At 42.2% G+C, this 20639-nt stretch overlaps 1 protein-coding gene across 4 annotated transcripts in view; it reads right to left on the reverse strand.

Moving 5' to 3' along the window:
• Positions 1-17453, reverse strand: part of CERS5 (ceramide synthase 5) — a 29485-nt gene extending 12032 nt beyond the window's left edge. For 2 of the 4 annotated variants that reach the window (XM_078075968.1, XM_036098944.2), the window contains exon 1: positions 17139-17452. In XM_078075968.1, the coding sequence (XP_077932094.1) occupies positions 17139-17335 (197 nt within the window). In that variant the 5' untranslated portion in view covers positions 17336-17452. Of the gene's footprint in view, positions 1-17138 lie in introns of all 4 variants that reach the window. The other 2 variants (XM_036098942.2, XM_036098943.2) reach the window with 2 other exon arrangements.
• Between the last annotated feature and the right edge of the window lie 3186 nt (positions 17454-20639).

Here is a 20639-nt window from a genome sequence, read left to right on the forward strand (position 1 = left end):
TGATCTTCATATGCATATTAAAATGTTAGAAGCACTGGTCTACTTTATAAAAACTTTATACGTATTCAATGAGACAATGTATTATGAAGACCATGGCACAAACAAGATGCTTAATAAATGGTAGTTTTCCTTACAACAAAAGATCAAGAAGATCTTAATTGGAGGGCCCAGTAGAACTGAGACTGTGCTCTTCCTAAATACAAATATCCTAGGTCTTGGTCACCTTCCTACCTAATCAAAAGATTATGTAGGGGCGCCTGGGTGGGTCAGTCCGTTGAGAGGCTGCCTTCAGCTCAGGTCATGATCGCAGGGTCCTGGGATCGAGCCCCACATTGGGCTCCCTGCTCCGCGGGAATCTGCTTCTCCCTCCTACTCCCTTTGTTCTGTCTCTCTCAAATAAATAAATAAATAAATCTTATAAAAAAAAAAAAAAAAGATTATGTAAATACTTAGAACTTTCAGTAGCCTGAAAGAAGGAAATTAGGAAGGGTGAGAAATAAATTACCTGTTAGTATTCAGTTCTATTCCCAAATCTACCACTAATAAGCCATATAAACTTAGTCAAGTCACTTAACTCTTGCTTCTTGGTTTCATCATCTAGAAGAAGTAATGAGATGATTCCTAAGATTTTTTTCTATATCTATGATTCCATGGTGTTATCATTGATTTTAATTAGTTTTTAACTTGTAGATCTTTGAAAATTAAGGAACTGTTCTTTGGTTCAAGAAAGATCTCTCTTGGGGCACCTGGCTGGCTCAGTTGGTAGAGCACGCAACTCTTGATCTCGGTTGTGAGTTCAGGCCCCATGTTGGGCATAGAGTTTACTCTAAAAAGAAAAAAAAATCTTGGGGAAAAAAAAAAGAGGGGTATCTCAGTGGGTCAGTCAGTTAAACATCCGACTCTAGCTCTCAGAGTTGTGACTTCAAGCCCCGCACTGGGCTCCACACTGGGCGTGGAGCCTACTGAAAGAGAGAGAGAGACAGAGAGAAAGAGAAAGAAAGATCTCTCTTCTCCACAACTATAAATTTCTGTGAGCATTAACTCTAGGAAAAGCTCTATATAGTCACTTTCAGGATAAGTCAAAACCAGTTTTAGTTCTCTTAGCATCTTAAGGAGTCCCAAGATGAAATTGTGACTGGGAGGCATAAGATGGAGTGCTCTTGACCTATTTTCTTGATCTGCATTTGAATCCAGAATTTATCTCTAAGGGAGGGACTGAGAATAAGAAACTTTATTATCTTCCTCTGTGAAAACTTCTTTTACTCTTATCATCAAAGTTCCTGAGCCATGGAGAAATATTTATTCAGAGCACAAAGGTAGCCACATCTGTAATCTATTCTGTCCTTTCACAACAGGTGGTGCAGAAGTTTCATTCAAAGGCCAACACTAGTAGATACTTTAATTGATATTTCCTGATATATTATTCTGTGTACAAATATTTTAGCACCCCATCTCACGTTTAAACTCCTTATGAACACAGAATATACAGGGAATACTGTTTTTGTATTTACCAAGCTTCTGTGTCTGTGCTCAGTAGTTGCTCAGGAACTGACAAGTGACAGGTCTTGCAAATCCTAGCCTTGCTCTGTTGGAACTCAGTTTGGACCCAGGATTGATCAGCATCCAGAGAAGTAATTAAGTCAGTCATTCTTTGCTTTTGAGTTTGTGCTATATGAGAGATGAAAGCACTGTCTTCTCTCATCTACATTAATTATAGGAAGAGGTACATCCAATAACAAAAACAGCTTTTCCAATTCCTACTCTTGCTCCTTGATCCTGGGCTCTTCCTCAATTCAGAAGCAGTCAGGTGATTAAAGGCCCCGAGTTAGATTTTACCAGCTACGAGACTTTGTGAGTTACTCACCTATAGAATGGAGATAATATCTACCTCACAGGGCTATTTTAAAAAATGAAATGACATGATCCATGCCTAACCCAGTACCTGATATTTAGTAAACATTCATTAAAAGGCAGCTGCTATTATTATTATTATTATTTTTTAAAGGCAGTTATTATTATTTTTACAAGAAACAGTTCAGTCTTGGTTCCCCTGATGGTATCTCTGGCATAAGGCAAGAAGAGCAAGGAATCTTATTTCATACAACAGGGACAGGTTTGTACCCTGCTCACCTAGGTGAAGCCAAGATAATTTTTTTTATTATCTGGACCTTGGAATGGACTTAATATCCTAGAGTTGTAATTAGCTCATATCCTGACCTTATTTGTTCACAGAGTGCAGTGAAAGACAAAGTCACTGGCAGCTAGTCAGTTACAGTTATACACATACAGACCTAAGAAAATTTATCTATTTGACAAATATTTATGGAGCACCTATTTTGTGCTTCAGTGTGAAGCACAAAACCATAAATAAGGACTTACCATTGCAAAAGAATTTTTTCTGATAAAAAAATTATATATATAGATTTATTTAGGTATTTAATGAATCACCTAAATGAAGAAAGTGAAATTAGGTATTCATCCTTTCTGTTAGATAGGCACTTATCAAAGCATGCCATAGAGACTCCCAGGGTCTCAGAGACCCTTTCAGGAGGTCTGCAAGGTCCAAACACACTCATAATAATTCTATAACTTCAGAATCATTCTTCTGTCTCTCATTCTCTCATGAGCGTACAGTGGAATTTTCCATGGGTTACATGACATTGCAATAGACTGAATGCAGGAGCTGACATGAGAATACAGCTGCCAAGTACTAAAGAGACTTATAGGGGCGCCTGGGTGGCTCAGTCATTAAGCGTCTGCCTTCGGCTCAGGCCATGATCCCAGAGTCCTGGGATCGAACCCCACATCGGGCTCCCTGCTCAGTGGGAAGCCTGCTTCTCCCTCTCCCACTCCCTGCTTGTGTTCCCTCTCTCACTGTGTCTCTCTCTGTCAAATAAATAAATAAAATCTTAAAAAAAATAAAGAGACTTATAAAAATGTAAAATAATGCTATTATTCTCACTTTTTTTTGTTTTGGAAAATATTTTTCATGAAACATTAGTTCTATTACCAATACAATCAATTTATTGTCATTTATAAATGAACTAATAAAATTTATTTTTTTGGGGGCGCCTGGGTGGCTCAGTCGTTAAGCGTCTGCCTTCGGCTCAGGTCATGATCCCAGGGTCCTGGGATCGAGCCCCACATCGGGCTCCCTGCTCAGCGGAGAGCCTGCTTCTCCCTCTCCCACTCCCCCTGCTTGTGTTCCCTCTCTCTCTGTGTCTCTGTCAAAAAAATAAATAAAATCTTTAAAAAAAAAAAAAAAAAAAAATTTATTTTTTTTAATTTCCATTTTAATTTCTAAAGCAGCCCATGTTGGTAGATATTATCCATAAAACTCTCTGGGATCCTTAATAATTTTAAGAGTGTAAAAGACTCCTGACATCATAGTTTGAAAATTGCTGTGCTGGATGACACTGAGAAATCAAATCTATCTTGTGTTTTTCTGTCATCTCCAGGATCAATTTGTTGCCCAAGTTTTAAAGTAATTCGAAAGACCAGACTCCCCCTTTGCCTGCAGGTCTGAATTAGTAGGCATTTAGTGGCCTATAATGAATGGTAAGCTACTCCTATCCACCTGACACTCCAGGAACATGAGTCTAGTGACCCAACCTGATTGTAACGTATCTGTTCTGCTTTGTAGACATCATTTCATTCTGCCCTTTTTCTGTCCTCCAGATACATGGCAGCAGCTGACTGAGGCCTGGGTTAATTAAGATGAAATTACTTACTACTTTACTTTTTCATACCAAAAACAGGAACTATACTAACAATTCTATCTTCGTGATTCACTGAAAGATCACTGATGGATATGAACTATATACAAATATATTTCAAAGTATAGATCAAGCTTCTCAACTGGGTGTATCATTGCAAGTAAAATATTTGGGCTGTATTTATCCTGAGATACTGCTCTTAGCTCTCAGGCTGACGCATGGGGCCTGTGGTAGCCAGGTAACCTTAGTCTGTAGCCTTTGGCCTCAAATACCTCACTGTGCAATACACAAATTATTTTCTATGTGTGCAGCAACATGATTAGGTTGGGAAGCAGTGGCTCAGATAAATTTCTGGAAAAATATGAAGTGTCAAAATTTACATATAAAAAAGAAAAATAACCATCAAAGAAATCAAAATAGGGAATGAAGGGAAAGATACAATAAAAAGAGAAAGGTCTTATACAGACTGATGAGGATGCTATATCATTAGGTAGAGTAATGAGTGACAATATCTGAACCTGAATGCTCCCCACCACACACACACACACACACACACACACACACACACGAGAGAAGATAGCTGTTTATTTATTTATTTTTTTAATTAATTTTTTTTTAAAGATTTTATTTATTTATTTGACAGAGAGAGAGACAGAGAGAGAGGGAACACAAGCAGGGGGAGTGGGAGAGGGAGAAGCAGGCTTCCCGCGGAGCAGGGAGCCCGATGCGGGGCTTGACCTCAGGACCCCGGGATCATGACCTGAGCCGAAGGCAGACACTTAACTGACTCAGCCACCCAGGCGCTCCCCTCCTTTTTAAGATTTTATCTATTAGTGAGAGAGAGAGAATAAGATGTTTAAATAAAGATTCTTAAGGCCAGATAAAGTCTGTTTAAAGAATTTAATCCTTAGGTACACAAGCAGCATTTGAAAATCCTCCACCAAGACATGTACCCCCAAGAAATGCAGAGTCCCACAAATGCAGAGTCCCACAGAAAACAGATTCCAAAACTCCTTTCCCTTTGCAACTGAATTCTTAATCCAATCACATTAAAAATTTGAGTGGCTTCTGTAGGGTGGAAAGAGGAGAAAGTAAAAAAGACATTCAGGCAGCTGCAACAGCATGTATTAAAGCAGAGCTAAGAAACAAAGTATGCTTAGGGGTTCCTGGGTGGCTCAGTTGGTTAAGCGTCTGCCTTCAGCTCAGGTCATGATCCCAGGGTCCTGGGATGGAGCCCCGCATTGGGCTCCCTGCTCAGCGGGGAGTCTGCTTCTCCCTCTGCTCCCCGCGCACCACCCCCCCCCACTCATGCGCACTCTCTCTCTTGCTCTCTTCGACAAATAAAATCTTTAAAAAAAAAAAAGAAAAAAAAGAAAGTATGCTTAGAGAAATATGCAATGTACAAGTTCGGGGCTGGCAATAGTGGCAGGAGAAAAAACTATACAGAGAATTAGAGACCAGATCACAGGTGCCTTGTTATGTTATGCTAAGCATGAACCTTATCCTATAGTTGACGGATAGTCATTGGAAGGCTTCAGGCCGGGGTGGAGAAGAGATAAATAGATTTGTATATTAATAAAGGAGTGTCATCAGTTAAAGGCCACTGTAAAAACTCCATGCTATAAGTGATAAAGCACTGAACTAAGGCTATAGAAGTGGAAAGGAAAGGACAGACTCAAGATATGTGGAGGAGGTAAAATTAACAGCACTTGGTGACTGAACAGATGTAGAAGGCAAAAGAAAAGAAAGAGTCAAGCGTTCCTTCTGGCTTGGGAAACTAAGTTGATTATAGTGTCCAAACCAAGTAGAGCATAAGACAAGAAAGCAAATTTGGGAGTGATAGATGAATTGTGTTATGCTGAATTTGAAGTGCCCATGGGACATTGAATGGAACTGTCTAGTAGGCAAATAAACTTGGAAAGGGGCTTAAGACACACAGACACAGATCTGAGAAAGAAAAAAGAGAGCAAGAGAATGAGAATATAGGTGGTAGCTAAAATCGTGGGGGTGGGGGTGATTTTAACAAGAAAGGAACACAAATTGAGAAGAAAACCAAGGTCAGGATCCTGGGAAATACTAGCATAAAAGGTACATTTAGAGGACAGGAAGGCCAGAGATAGAGTCGTTATCAAATGAGGCAGAGATCAAGTAAGACAAGGATTTCAATATCCACTGGATTTGGCAACTTGGGAGATCTGTGGTAATCTTCACCAAAGAAATTCCAGTAGAATAGAGACTCTAGAGAGAGTAGTGAGTTACAGCAGTGGAAGATACAAGGAGGAAGAAGAAGGAAGTGGAAATAGCTCAGATTCTTAAGCATCTTGGCTAAGAGAAGGGAACCCCTTCAACTTTTGGCACAGAATCACTCTATAAACTAAGATCCCTGTGCTTCAGATCCATTCTCTTCCTGATCAGAAATTTTATTCTATTTATTCCTCTTTTTTTCTATTATCTTCTGCCTCACTATTTCTTTCTTCTCGTCAGACTTAAACACGCTCAAGTTCTTCTCATCTTTAACAGCTCTCCCTGCCCCTACTACCCTCTGGCACTCTCCCACCTCACAACTGTGAAGTTCTTGGAAAAAGTTCTCTCCTCAAGCCTTCTAACTCTCACTCATTCCTAGCCTTCATCCCTCTCTCATCTGGCTTCTGTCCCTACACTCCATTGGCACTGCTCTTGCCAAAGTTGTCAGTGATCTCCCTACTGTGAAATCAAATGGATGCTTTTCAGTCCTCTATCTTACCTGACCACTCGGCATTATTCTACACTACTGACCATGCCCTCCCTCATGAAATGCTCTTTTTTCTTAGCTTCCTTACTGCCATACTCTTTCTAGTTTTCTCCCTCTATCTCTCTGGCAGTAGAACTAGACTGCTTGGTATGCACTGCTAGTTGAGTCACTTGGACATGCTACGTAACTTTCTCTATGCTCCCTTTTTTTCACCTGTAAAACAAGGATGACTGTAATATCCACCTACTTCATAAAGTTACTATGAGAACTCAATGTTTAGCACTGAGAGCAGTGCCTGGGACAAAGTAAGTACTTATTAAATGCTAACTACTGATATTATCAAATACTGTAAGGTTGTCATACCTCTTACCTCCTGTTGGGTTTTTATTTTCCCCTCTGCTAAAACATGCTCTTTCCTCAGAGTTCTATGCACGTTCTTTTCTCACTCTACACACTCACTCTGGTTGATCTTATTCAATTAGAGCAGAAGGTCTCAAGGTATAGTCTACAGACCGCAGAGGGTCCCTGAGACATTCTCTAGAGGCCCACAAAGTAAAAACTATTTTCAAAATAATTTTAAGACATTATTTGCCTTTGTTACTGTGCTGACATTTGCAATGACAGTGCAAAGCAACGGAAGGTGAAACCTGTAACACTGGAGAATCTATCAAGGGAGCGGCAGCAAACTGTAGTAGTGGTTATTGCCTTCTTCCTTGCTATGTCCTCATAAGCCAGTTCACTTAAGAATGTCCTTGATGAAGCAATACAAATGACTGATTTTAATAAATCGCAGCCTTTGAGTATATTTTTAAAAAGCATTCTGTGATAAAATGGGAAGTACACAGAAAGCACTTTTGCTGCACACCAAAGTATATAGTTGTCCCACGGAAACACTTGTTCAACTGAGTTGTGCGCTGAAATATATCACTTTTTTCAAAGAATACCATTTTTACCTGAAAGAATGGCCAACAGACAAACCAAGGTTATTTGGATCTGTGTTTTAGGAAACATTTTCTTTTTTTTTTTTTTATAAAGGTGAAACATATTTATTTTTTTTAAAGATTCCACCTATTTATTTGACGGAGAGAGGCACAGCGAGAGAGGGAACACAAGCAGGGGGAGTGGGAAAGGGAGAAGCAGGCTTCCAGCTGAGCAGGGAGCCCGACGCAGGGCTCAATCCCAGGATCCTGGGATCATGACCTGAGCCGAAGGCAGACGCTTAACGACCGAGCCACCCAGGCGCCCCAGGAAACATTTTCTTGAAAATGAATAAAATAAGCCTGTCTCGTCAAAAACAACAAAAAGCTATTGCCAATGATAAAATTCAAGCTTTCAAGTGAAAATTATCATTTTAGAGAACTTATACCCACCTTTGAGCTTGACAGCTTCCCAATGCTTCAAGCTTTCATGCTAAGACTGGTTCTGATGAGATTAACTAATATGATTTTTTTAATACTATATAAAGAAATGTATTGACATTTGGGAGATCTATATAACTCAGTGAACCAGTATTTTTCTTTCTCTTAATTGAAGTACTTTTATTTTATGTACAAAGAGTTAGCATGAAAGTAGGTATCTTGGATATCTGCAGTTAAGGTAGATAACCAAGCAGTTCACTTAATCCAACTTAATGAAGCCTATAACCTTTGCATACTGATGGAAACAATGGTGACACATAGAGAGGCTGTACTTCCAGATCAGTCCATGCTGGTTTGAGCAGACATGCAAGCATGAGAGCTTTTTTTTTTTTTTTTTAAAGATTTTATTTATTTATTTGAGAGAGACAGAGTGAGAGAGCGGGAGAGGGAGGGGGAGAAGCAGGCTCCCCGCTGAGCAAGGAGCCCGATGGGGAACTCGATCCCAGGACCCTGAGATCATGACCCAAGCCGAAGGCAGCTGCTTAACCGAATGAGCCACCGAGGTGCCCCTCAACTTTATTTTCAAATATGGAAAAACTAATAGGAATAAGGGATGCTCAATAAATTTTAAGAATGAAAAAGAATGCTGAGAACAAAAAGTTCAAAAATTACTAAATTATACTAGCACTATTCATTTATGTGCTGATGACTCCCAACCATACCTTATTTTGTATATCTCCTATACATAGCACCCAGGCCAGTGTATTTTTCTGAGTAAATTCTTTTTTTATTTTTTATATTTTTAAAAAAGATTTTATTATTTTTTTTTTTTTAAAGATTTTATTTATTTATTTGAGAGAGAGAGAATGAGAGAGAGCGAGCACATGAGAGGGGGGAGGGTCAGAGGGAGAAGCAGACTCCCCGCCGAGCAGGGAGCCCAATGCGGGACTCGATCCCGGGACTCCAGGATCATGACCTGAGCCGAAGGCAGTCGCTTAACCAACTGAGCCACCCAGGCGCCCCAAAAAAGATTTTATTTTTAAGTAATCTCTACACCAAACATGGGGCTTGAACTCACAACCCCAAGATCAAGAGTCACATGCTCTACCAACTGAGCCAGCCAGGCACCCGTTCTGAGGAAATTCTTGAGGATAGGATTTGCTATCTACAAACACTTGTGCTATACACATTTGTTGTACATACATGTGTATTCTTTGCAGTTTCTTTTGAGGACTATTTTTTTTTTAATTGGCAAATTTGTTCTTTTTTTTTTAAGATTTTATTTATTTCTTTGTCAGACAGAGAAAGTGTGTGCATAAGCAGGGGGAGTGGCAGGCAGAGGGAGAAGCAGGCTCTGGCAAGTTTATTCTTAAAGCAGAAGCAGACGAAAAAGAAAAAGACCTCTATGATACATATTATCCTAAACAATGGCAAGGCACACACTGTGGATTTATAGCAGACTATTCTTCTCTCCTTCTTCCACTTTCATCAGTTATCTTCACTTAGACCTGTAACAGGTCCTTAAAGCATTAAGATGATTAATACCTGTGTAATTTCATGTACCTACCAGGTGCTGTGATGAGAAGGATCAGCATCCTGCTTACATCTAACCTCACTGTAAGGGACATAAGTCTTGAGATAGTAAGAATTACATACAGTATGTATGTTAAAATGTTTCAGACAGACACAATTTAAGACTAAATTGTAGTATCATTGTATAGTAGCCAGTGAATGTTTTACTTGCTATAGAGCAGCAGTTCTCAAAGTGTGGCTGAAGAATAGCTGGAGGTCCCTGAGACTCTCATTGTTAAAGAATTTCTCCCTCTCCAACTATATACATACATTTCTTTCATTACACATATTTATCTTTTTAATTTTTTATTTATTTCTTTTAGGGAGGGGGTGGGGGAGAGGGAGAGAGAGAATCTTAAGCAGGCTCCACGCCCAGTGCTTAACCCAGCCCAGAGCCCTATGGGGGCTCATCTTTTATCTTTTATCTTTTTTAAATGGACAAGTGACTATATAACTTAATGTATTTGCTTACACTAGAAATATACAGATGTGCGAGTGCCAAGAGGTGGTAGAGAAAAAGGTTAACAAGAAACTTTTCCTTAAGAAAGCTTTTACCATCCTTCAGAGTCCAAGAAACAAGTGTTTGTTAGTGAGACATTAAGCCTATATTTTAGGTAACTGTTAAAAGAAGTGAACCCACCTCCTCCAAACTCCCATAATAGTCTTTTTTTCTTTTTAAAGATTTTATTTATTTATTTATTTGACAGAGAGAGACACAGCGAGAGAGGGAACACAAGCAGGGGGAGTGGAAGAGGGAGAAGCAGGCTTCCTGTGGAGCAGGGAAGCCTGATGTGGGGCTTGATCCCAGGACCCTGGGATCATGACCTGAACGGAAGGCACACGCTTAAGGACTGAGCCACCCAGGCCCCTCCCGTAACAGTCTTATGCATACATTTATTACACTGTATTTTAAACCACTGATTTTCTTGCTTTCTTCCTGAGAGTAGACACCATGACTTATATTTTTATCCATGGCACATAATTTGACATCTGGCATATACTAAGCTCTCAATAAATAATTGCTGAAGGAAAAAGAAAATGGGTAGGAACTTAATTCTCAAGTAAAAAGTGAAGTGTTTCAAGGAAATGTGCCGACCTGTGCTCCTGGGTCATCAGATAACCTGCCAGCTCCATGTAGGAGAAGGTCATTGATTTCTGGGGAATCAGTAGAAATTCAAGTTAACAAATTTCAGTATAACTGGAAATTTCCCCAAGAATAATTAAACACAACCACAACAACCTGATTGGGTTTGAGACCCTCTGTGCCTATTGAGACACCTTACAACTGCTGACACTATCCAAAAGCCAAAGAATACAAGGAATACCCCCCTTTTCTTTTTTAAAAGACTTTATTTATTTGAGAGAGAGAGAGAGAGAGAGAGAGAAGCAGACTCCCCGCTGAGCAGGGGGCCCAATGTGGGACTCGATCCCAGGACCCTGAGATCATGACCTGAGCCAAAGGCAGATGCTTAACCCACTGAGTAACCCAGGTGCCCCAGGAATACCCTTTTTAAGAAATTCCATAATTTTGATGAGATAAAATACTGTGATTATTCTTAATGTCTTATCAGGGCTGTGCAGCACCCATGTACATATAACTACCTGACAAACTTGTTTGTTTACAGATCATTAACTACTCAACTAAGAAGACATGCAGAAAAGCAACACTACAGAGCAATGCTTGGCTAGACTGGATCATTCAGTGATTACTCAAAATAGCCTATAACGTCACTTATATCATTCAGGAAATTATTTACATTTTAAAAACCCCAATTTTACCACAATTTTTAGAAAAACCTGTTGTTTAAAGCATGGTCTGATATACTTAGGACTGACCACCTTCTGGTCCTAAAAATATGAATCAAATGTGAATTTACATTAAAATTCTTTTCAGTTATCAATATTTGTTTGAATTACTTACCAGCACTGCTCAGTAGAAATATAATACAGGCCACATATATAATTTTAAATTTTCTAACAGCCACATTCAGAAAAGGAAAAAAGAATTAATTGATAGGTAAAATTAATTGATAATATACTTTGTTTAACCTGATATATCGAAAATACTATCACGTCAATATGTAATCAATGTTAAAATTTGAGATATATTACATTCTTTTTTTTTTTTCCTTCACTGTCTTCAAAATCTGGTGCGTATTTTACACTCTGAACACATCTAACTAACACATCACATCTGGACTAGTCACGTTTTAAATCCCCCAAAGCTAGTGGCTACTGTACTTAACAGCACAGTTCTAGATAATTCAGAGAGAATTCTTCACATCTGGGAAAACTGTTTTTGTTTCTAGGAAAACTGATTTCAATTTTTTTTTTTTTTAGTTAGAAGTGATTATGATTTAACTCCTTTTGCAGTTAACGTTTCAATTAACTTCCCCAAAGATTAAGAAGGAGTGAGTTTAAGCACAAAGAGTCCAAAACTCAGTGAAGCGCAGCTTTTATCTGCCTAAAAATACCTCTGGAGAGGAAGCCAAAATGAGGTATATCTCCCTTTCCACTCTATTAAGGGTGCAGATTTCACTTGCTTGCCTCCTCTTCATTAATTTCTTCTTAACCCATTTAGGAGACCTTAGTTTTCTGAATCAGGCAGTGGCTAAAGTAAAAATATCTGACGTTTCTTTTCTGTGAGAATATACTGTCTCCAGGGATAAGTCAGGAACCTGACCTCAGGCATGACAGTATTCAGAGTTTTCTGCAAAGCATTAACACCCACTGCACACAAAGGGTTGGGGAAAGAAGTTTCCCCAGAGAGAGGACAGACACATAGGCTTCTGACCGTCTGGAGCTTATTAAGAGGTGGATTCTTAGATAAGGGCAGGGCCACGTGACTGTCTTTTCCAATCTTGCTCTGCTGGATCTGCAAACCTGATTTGATCCTGTGATTTACAATCCAATAATGCCCAACAGAATACTTTTAGGATGCAATGGAATGGGCAGTCTCTCTTACAGCCTAGTCAGCAGCTATGTCCATTTTTCCCAAAGCCTCTCTACCCTGTCTAGAGGACCCACTAATATTGGGTCACGATGCTGTGACCGGACATGGATCTGGGAGGAGGGCAGCAGGCCTGTCAGGGAGAGGAAAAAAGTTCTACCTCCACTTAGCAGAAGTGGGAGAAAACAAGAAAAAAAAAAAGGCAGTATGTAGCAGAGGTAGCAAGGCTTACAAGAGGAAGATGAAATGAGTGGTTGAGAAACGTTCACACACAAAAATAATGAGTCACTACTCTTGTTGTCAGTTACATGACAGGCCAGCAAGTGAATCTGTTCAGTCTCCTGTGACAGAGGATGGTACTGAGAAGGCTCTTTACACACTCCAGTGAGGTTGCTTTGGAAGTAACAAGAGAGAAGAGGGGATTGGAATAATAAATGAGCAGCAAGGACAGCTCTAATCTATCTCCTGCATAATTCACCAAGTAATTTTCTTCTGGCAACACAAAGCTCCTATTGCAATACCATATTCAAAATAAATGAGCCTATATAGCTCTGATGGTATCAATGTTAAGTCTCAAGCTCCTACTTGATCCCAAGAAACAAGTGCTCAAGTGACTAGATATTAAATTTCAAGTAATTTTATCATGAACTTAATATGAAAAAGTTTTAAAAAACAAGTGGAAGTTTCTCATCCCTGTTTTGTTACGGTACAGGGTAGCGTGAATATGTGTACGGGGGGAGCGGAGAAAGAGAAAAAAAGCTGTAGAAAGGTGCACAACATGCAAATATAGCATGATGAAATTTAACCAGAAACAAAGGAATTTTAGTTTTGCCTCTCTCAATCAAGCCAAACATCTATTTCAGGTTGAAGATCTAGATTCCGGTCACTCCTCTGGGCGTCTGTGTAGATGAGGATGGACCCTTCTCAAACATTCAATAAATATTTACTGACCACATGCTATTCCTGAGGCATTTTGCAAGGTGCAGGCCACCACAATACAACCACTCACCAGAGGCCCACAAAGGAAAGCCTCCATTCTTTGGTAGGTAATAATCTCCTACCTGCAGTTCTTCAGCAAAATAGTTAGCTAGATACAAACACTTTACTTATTATGGTCAGGCGGCTTTTCTTTTTCTTTTAAGATTTTAATTATTTATTTCACAGAGAGAGACATGGAGAGAGGGAACACAAGCAGGGGGAATGGGAGAGGGAGAAGCAGGCTTCCTGCTGAGCAGGAAGCCCGATGTGGGGCTCAATCCCAGGACCCTGGGATCACCACCCGAGCCGAAGACAGATGCTTAACGACTGAGCCACACAGGTGCCCAGTCAGGCGGCTTTTCAAGTCATCCCTATCAGAGGTAGTTCTCCAGGGAATGTGGGAACTTAAAAAAAAAAAAAAGCTCAGTGTGGTTGATGAAAAGGATGAAAAAGTAAGACCAAACTGTAAATGCTATGTCTATTCTTCGGGATTTTTTTTTTTTAAAGTTTGTTTTTTAGGGGCGCCTGGATGGCTCAGTCATTAAGCCTCTGCCTTCGGCTCAGGTCATGATCCCAGGGTCCTGGGATCGAGCCCCACATCGGGCTCTCTGCTCGGCGGGAAGCTTGCTTCTCCCTCTCCCACTCCCCCTGCTTGTGTTCCTGCTCTGTCTCTCTCTCTGTCAAATAAATAAATAAAATCTTAAAAAAAAAAAACAAACCTAAGCATTTAAAAAAAAAAAGTTTATTTTTTAGTAATCTCAACACTCTCAACTTGGGGCTTGAATTTACCACCCCGAGATTAAGAATCTCCTGCTCTTCTGTTAAGCCAACCAGGTGCAGCTATTCTTTGGGAGATTCTTTTTTATTTTTTTAAGATTTTATTTATTTATTTATCAGAGAGAGAGAGAGAGCACAAGCAGAAGGACAAGCAGGCTCCCCACCGAGCAAGGAGCCCGACGTGGGACTCAATCCCAGCATCCTGGGATCATGATCTGAGCCAAAGCCACTTAACCAACTGAGCCACCCAGGTGTCCCTCTTTGGGAGATTCTTAAAACAGCACAAATAGCAATAATTTATCAAGGGGCATAGTGTCAGACTCATTAAAATATGCAGAACAATTTGAAACAAAAATTTGAGAAAAAAATACAGTCTTCAAGTCAAATACATTATATTAAATAACCAAGAATAAGATGAGCATGGGTTTGTTCTCCAAATCCTAGAATACTAGGAAGAGGGGGTTAAACCTTAATCCTTGAAAAAGGGTTTAAGGAACAGGAAAAGATGGCCACATCATACAGTGGAAAGAGCACGAGGCTTGGGAAAACGATCTGGATCTTAGTTCTAGTTCCTCCCCCAGTGAGTATGAAACCTCTGAAAAGCTGCAGGATGTTTCTAAGCCTTAGTTTACTGTCTATAAAAAAAGGCTGGAGTTATAGCTCTTACAGTCTATGATTACTACATGAATCACTTCTAGAAACCAAGCAGATAGGATCTGAGAAATGAGAAAACCGTAGGAAAGACAATTAACTGTACCAATATTTCTTTTTTTTTTTAAGATTTTATTTATTTATTTGACAGAGACACAGCGAGAGAGGGAACACAAGCAGGGGGAGTGGGAGAGGGAGAAGCAGGCTTCCCACAGTGCAGGGAGCCCGATGCGGGGCTCGATCCCAGGACCCTGGGATCATGACCGGAGCCGAAGGCAGTCGCTTAACCAACTGAGCCACCCAGGCGCCCCTGTACCAATATTTCTAATATGTCTTTTACTATATTCCAAGAGTGGCTTCAACTACCTTTATGGAAGGCCAAGCAAGAGAGGAACCGACAATCCTGTAGTCAATTCTACTGCTAAAAGTAGTAGGTTTTATAAAAAGAAACAAAATAGCAAGACTGCTTCTAGGGTTAAACTTTCCTAAGATCAAACATGAGATGAAAAAGATGCCTGACCTTATTAGCCAAGGAATATCATACTAGAATGCTTTCAGCTCAGTATCCCCATCCACCCTTACTCCCCGGACAATGGAGCACCATAGAAACATTCAGATAGAATTCGCACAGGTAAAGGATCCTTTCCAGTGGCTCTGCCAGGGGATATATAAGTCTTCACAGTCATCTGAGGAAACTCTTTGGAACTCTGAAGATATATCCAAGTTTATATGAAATGGGTATTTATAAGCAACAAGCTATTTCCTCTTACCACTGACATGAAGAAATTTCCATGCTGGCATATATTTGTATGAAAAGCAGAGAATCCTTTCCTAGGACAATTAAATTTTTTCTGTCCTGAATTGTGTATTTTCCTTTTTAGTCATTATATTGTCTTTCTCTTTTTTCAGCCCTCATATACAGTTGCCGAGGAGGACAGTATCGGGATCTAGGTTATTCCTAAGAGGGAAAAGTGGTTTGTGCGCCTACCCCAGGAATACTTAATACAATGACTATACTTCAAAAACTGCAACACTAAGTTCCAAGGACTCAGAAAAGGCATTTAGACCTCTCAGTTTCATTTGCTTCAGTTAAAAACAACTTTATTTTTGTACGTGAATGTCTGACAGAGCACTCTGGTAACAATACACAAACACTATGAATAAACGGATGAATGACAAGCTAGCCACATATAAAAGTATTTTATTAAAGATTAGTCAGAAATAGTACGCAGTTTTGAAAAGTAATCCAAAACACATAATACTACTTTTTCAGAGAGTAACAGATTATTTGCAATATATCCCCATCCTAGAAAGGGCATTTCTGCTCTACATAGAGCCAAATGAACAACAGATGTCTAAGTGCCATCCTCATTACCTGAGACGTATGCGGAAAGAAGTCTCCGTTCCTGGAGTGTGAGTAGATCTGATAAAATCACCCACAGCTCTAAGTCCACATTATAAAAGCACCACGTCAAGTCCTCTGTGAACACTGTATCTTAGCAGATACTAACCACTCACTCAAAGAAAAGTGAAATCACTTTTACCAAGAACACACGGTCAGGAAAAGAATGTTGTGATTCTGCTAAACTCACTTAGAAGCTGACTCAATACAGGTGTCCTCTTTTAAGCCCTACGGCTCTCATCCTTTCAAAATTACCACTCCTCCTTCCATCTCAGGCCTCCAAGGCCTGTTCTGCAACTACTCTGACACCTTCCCATGCTTTGGAAGCCTCAGGCTCCACCACGCCTTATCCCTACCAGATTTCTACTCCCTTGAGGGCTCTGGCAGCGGTTTTTTTTTTTTTGGGGGGGGGGGATATATTCACTCACACACACACGTCCATGAGCTGACAAACCAAGGCTTGGGGCCTAACCCTGTTCCCCTCAACTCTCAGAAGTGTCCTCACAAGTCGTAGATTCCCAAGAACCCGCTCCTTTCTCTAGGAGCGGCTGGCTCTTGCGTTAACCCTTCAGCTTCCGCAGCCCCGACTAGTGCTGGTTCCTGCGGCCCTTTCCTGTTTCTCGCTTCGGCTGTTCGGGCTCTCGGCCGCAGCTCACACACAACCTGTTTCCCGTCAGTAGAATCCTTGGAGGCTGGGAACAGACCTAAAAGACCCCCCAGGCGACCTCCGGGATCTAAGATGGAAAGGGCCCAGGGTACGCCCCCCCCCGCCCCGACTCTGGCTCTTTCACTGTCCACGCCCCAAACTCTGTCTTTACCTAGGCTCCGCGACCACCTCGGCCACCCTCCGAGCATCCCGCGCGGCGGCCCAGGCTCTCCCAGCCCCCTGCTTCCGGGCTTTCCCGGCACTTCTGCTTCCGGTGCTCGGCCTCTCCCCCGAGCCTGCCCCACCGGCCCGCGCCCCGGCCCCGGCCCTCCGCGCCGCTCGCTGCGGGACTCTCACCGCTCGAAGAGCAGCCGCACGGAGAATATGCCCGCCGCCACCGGGAACACCGAGAGGATGTGCCGCGCCCGGGGGTAGCCGTAGCCGTCGCCCGGCCCCTCAAGGTCGGCCCAGCTCACGTTCTGAGGCAGCCAGAAGCGTTCGCTCCACAGCCAGCCCCACAGCAGGCCCAGGGCTCCCGCCGCCGCTGTCGCCATCTTACGCCCGCCCCGCGGCTACCGCCGCCACAGCCTCAGCTGCCGCCACAGCCAACGGAACCCGCGAGGAGGCGGCCCCGGGGCGGGGCCGGACCGGCGGCCACCCCCTTCCGGCCCCTTCCCGTCCCCGGCAGGTCTCAGCCCGCCTCCTCCGTGGGGCCGGGCCTCTTCACCGCCCATCTCGGCTCCACACCCACCCACCTTCCTGACTGCGGCCCCCGGGGCCGCCTCTCCTTAGGACCCCGCCCCCGGCCTGGCCCCGCCCCGCCCCGCCCCGCCCCCATCCAGTCCCGCGGGCCTCCGCTCTGGCCCCGCCCATTTTTTGCCAAGGGTTTCGGCCACGCTTCTCCTCCTCCTTCACTCGTCAGTCAGCCACGGCCCCACCCCTGTTTCAGGCCTAGCTCCCTGAAGGAGACGCTCCTCTTTCTCAGCCCAGCCGTCCCAAAGGCTGTTCCCGCTCCCAGGCAGGCCGTACCTACGTCTCTGCTCCTAGCCCGCACTGGGGCCTACCTCATCTCAGATGGTTCCGCCTAAACTCTTCCCACCTCTACCGTTTTTTGCTCCCAGCTTTTTCCTTCCTTCGTGTCCTTCCATGATCTCAATTCCCTTTCACTGTTTTATCTCTTAAAATGGACTTTTGAAAATCCTTTTATTCTCATGGGTAAAAGGAAATGGAAGATATCCAAAGGATATTATCCAAAGAAAAATACAAAGGAAAAAAAAATGAATGATGGCCAATATTTAAGGAAGCTTACTGTGCCAGGTACTGCACTGAACACTTTAATACCAGTTATTTAACTTCATCGTCCTATGAAGTAGGTATTTACTATTTTATCGATGGGTAAACTGAGGTCCAGAGAGGTTAAGCAGTTTGCTCAAGGTTATATAGAATCGTGGTAGACCTGGGCTTCTGAGCTAGAAAGTCTTTAGACCTTGGAACCCTGAGCCCTTATCTTATAAACCTCCGTAATTTTAGGTTTCCACATTAAACACTTAACTGTTTTGTGGATCTACATAAACAAGAAGGGAAGCCATAGACAAGAAACCTTCAGAAAGCTAAATTCAAAATTGTCCCTCAACTGCTGGAGATTCCTGAACCCTGGGTGCGGTCTGTTTAAACCCTGCTGTGAGGTTAATTACCACAGGCTAACTAGAATGACCTGAAAAAAGGATTAAAAGGATTGAATCTCTACCTCTTGTTCAAGGACAGATAAAGTAACTTTATAACTAGTAAGGCAAGCTTACACCAGAAGTTAGAGTTTCAAGGGGAGAGGAAAAGGGGAGGGAAGGGTGCCATCCTAAAGTAGACTAGGTTTGCTTTAGCTCAGTGGTTCTCAAACTTAGGGTACCACAGCTTGGATATTAGCTTGTCCCATCTCTCACATGGAGAGTTTGCTAAAAGTTTTCTGGGCCCCATTCAAAGAAATTTTGATTCAAGAGGTAAGACAGGGTGGGGCCTATGAATTTACATTTCTCATTTCTAACAAACTCATAGGCAATGCCACTGCCTCTGGTCTGAGAACCACTGCCTGGAGCCATTTATTCCTAACCCAGCAATAGCTTAATGGTAACTACCCTATATTCAAGGTACATTTTTTAAAAAGTAAACTTGGGGGCGCGTGGGTGGCTCGGTCGTTAAGTGTCTGCCAGGGTCCTGGGATCGAGCCCCGCATTGGGCTCCCTGCTCAGCGGGAAGCCTGCTTCTCCCTCTCCCACTCCCCCTGCTTGTGTTCCCTCTCTTGCTGTCTCTGTGTCAAATAAATAAATAAAATCTTAAAAAAATAGTAAACTTGGGATGTCTGGGTGGCTCAGTCGGTTAAGCATCTGCCTTCGGATCAGGTCATGATCCCTGGGATAGAGTCCTGCATCAGGCTCCCTGCTCTGCGGGGGGCCTGCTTCTCCCTCTCCCTGCGGCTCTCCCTGCTTGTGCACATTCGCAGGCTCTCTGTCAAATAAATAAATAAATCTTAAAAGAAGTAAACTCTCCTTGATCCCATGGGAATTCAAATCAGAGTCCTGAGGAACAAAGAACATACTAACTTGGCATGCAGGAACAAGCACACAGTGATCTTGGTCTCAAGGTCTATCTCTCCAAAACCACATTTGTACCATTTCTCAACATCTTGGCTGTTAGAAAATATATAGTTGACGAAATATGTAATGAGAGCAAACTTTGTGCAGTTTTCACCTTGTCCAGGACTGATCCAACCAGCAAGCTGGTAGAACTAAGTTGGCCCAATAGTAGTCATGAAGAGTCTCCTTAACCATCTCAGGTCCCAAGCTGGCCCCTTTTCTTGCTTCACTGGCAGAAAAACACATCATCTTGTTGCCACCACTGACATACCAAGCCCAAACAAGTTGCCTTCAGAGAGCTGAAACATTTTGTTTGGCTATAGGTTCTTTTGTTTTCTAAGAATGTTTAGTATTATCTGGTCATTCTCTCTTTTTGTTTTTTAAGATTTTGTTTATTTATTTGACAGCGAGAGAACACAAGCAGGGGGAGCGGCAGGCAGAGGAAGAGGAAGAAAAAGGCTTCCCGCTGAGCAGGCGGTACAATGTGGGGCTTGATCCCAGGACTCTGGGATCATGACCTAAGCCGAAGGCAGACATTTAACAGACTGAGCCACCAAGGCACCCTTCCGGTCATTCTCCTGATAGAAACAACCTTTTATTATATTGATATGGAGCAAGTCCTTCTTTCTACTCTCTGTACCTATGTCTATCTTAGCCCTTGAAAGGCAAAGAAAATGATTCTTCTAAGGTTAATCTCAGTCCCTGCATATCTGATTTATGGTGACATATTCAACTAATATCCATAAGTGTTGGCCATAGACACTCAGACTTTTTTGTATAAAATCAGTAGATTCAGTGAGTACCATGTAGATGGGTTGGAGTAGCAGTGAGTCACATAGTAAAGGTGGCTAAAATCAAGCCAGGATTGGATATTTTATGGATGTCATCCTGGATTAACTGTTGAGTGAACAGGGCTTTCTAAATGACTTCAGCCTGTGATGGGGCCCAGAGCAGAAAAGAGTACCCTGCCATCCATTTGGAAGACCAGGCAAGACCCTGGAACATACAGTGAGTGACCCTGGAAAATGTAACAGATGACTCAAAAAGCATGCCTATCTCCAAGGAATTCACACTCCCACACTTCCATTTAAAAAAAAAGTGTTGGAGTGCCTGGGTTAAGTGTCTGCCTTCGGCTCAGGTCATGATCCCAGGGTTCTAGGATCGAGCCCCACATCGGGCTCCCTGCTCTGCAGAGCCTGCTTCTCCCTCTCCCTCGGCTGCTCCCCCGCTT

The sequence above is a fragment of the Halichoerus grypus genome, chromosome 6, assembly GCF_964656455.1.
Source record: "Halichoerus grypus chromosome 6, mHalGry1.hap1.1, whole genome shotgun sequence".
NCBI classification, from domain to species: Eukaryota; Metazoa; Chordata; class Mammalia; order Carnivora; family Phocidae; genus Halichoerus; species Halichoerus grypus.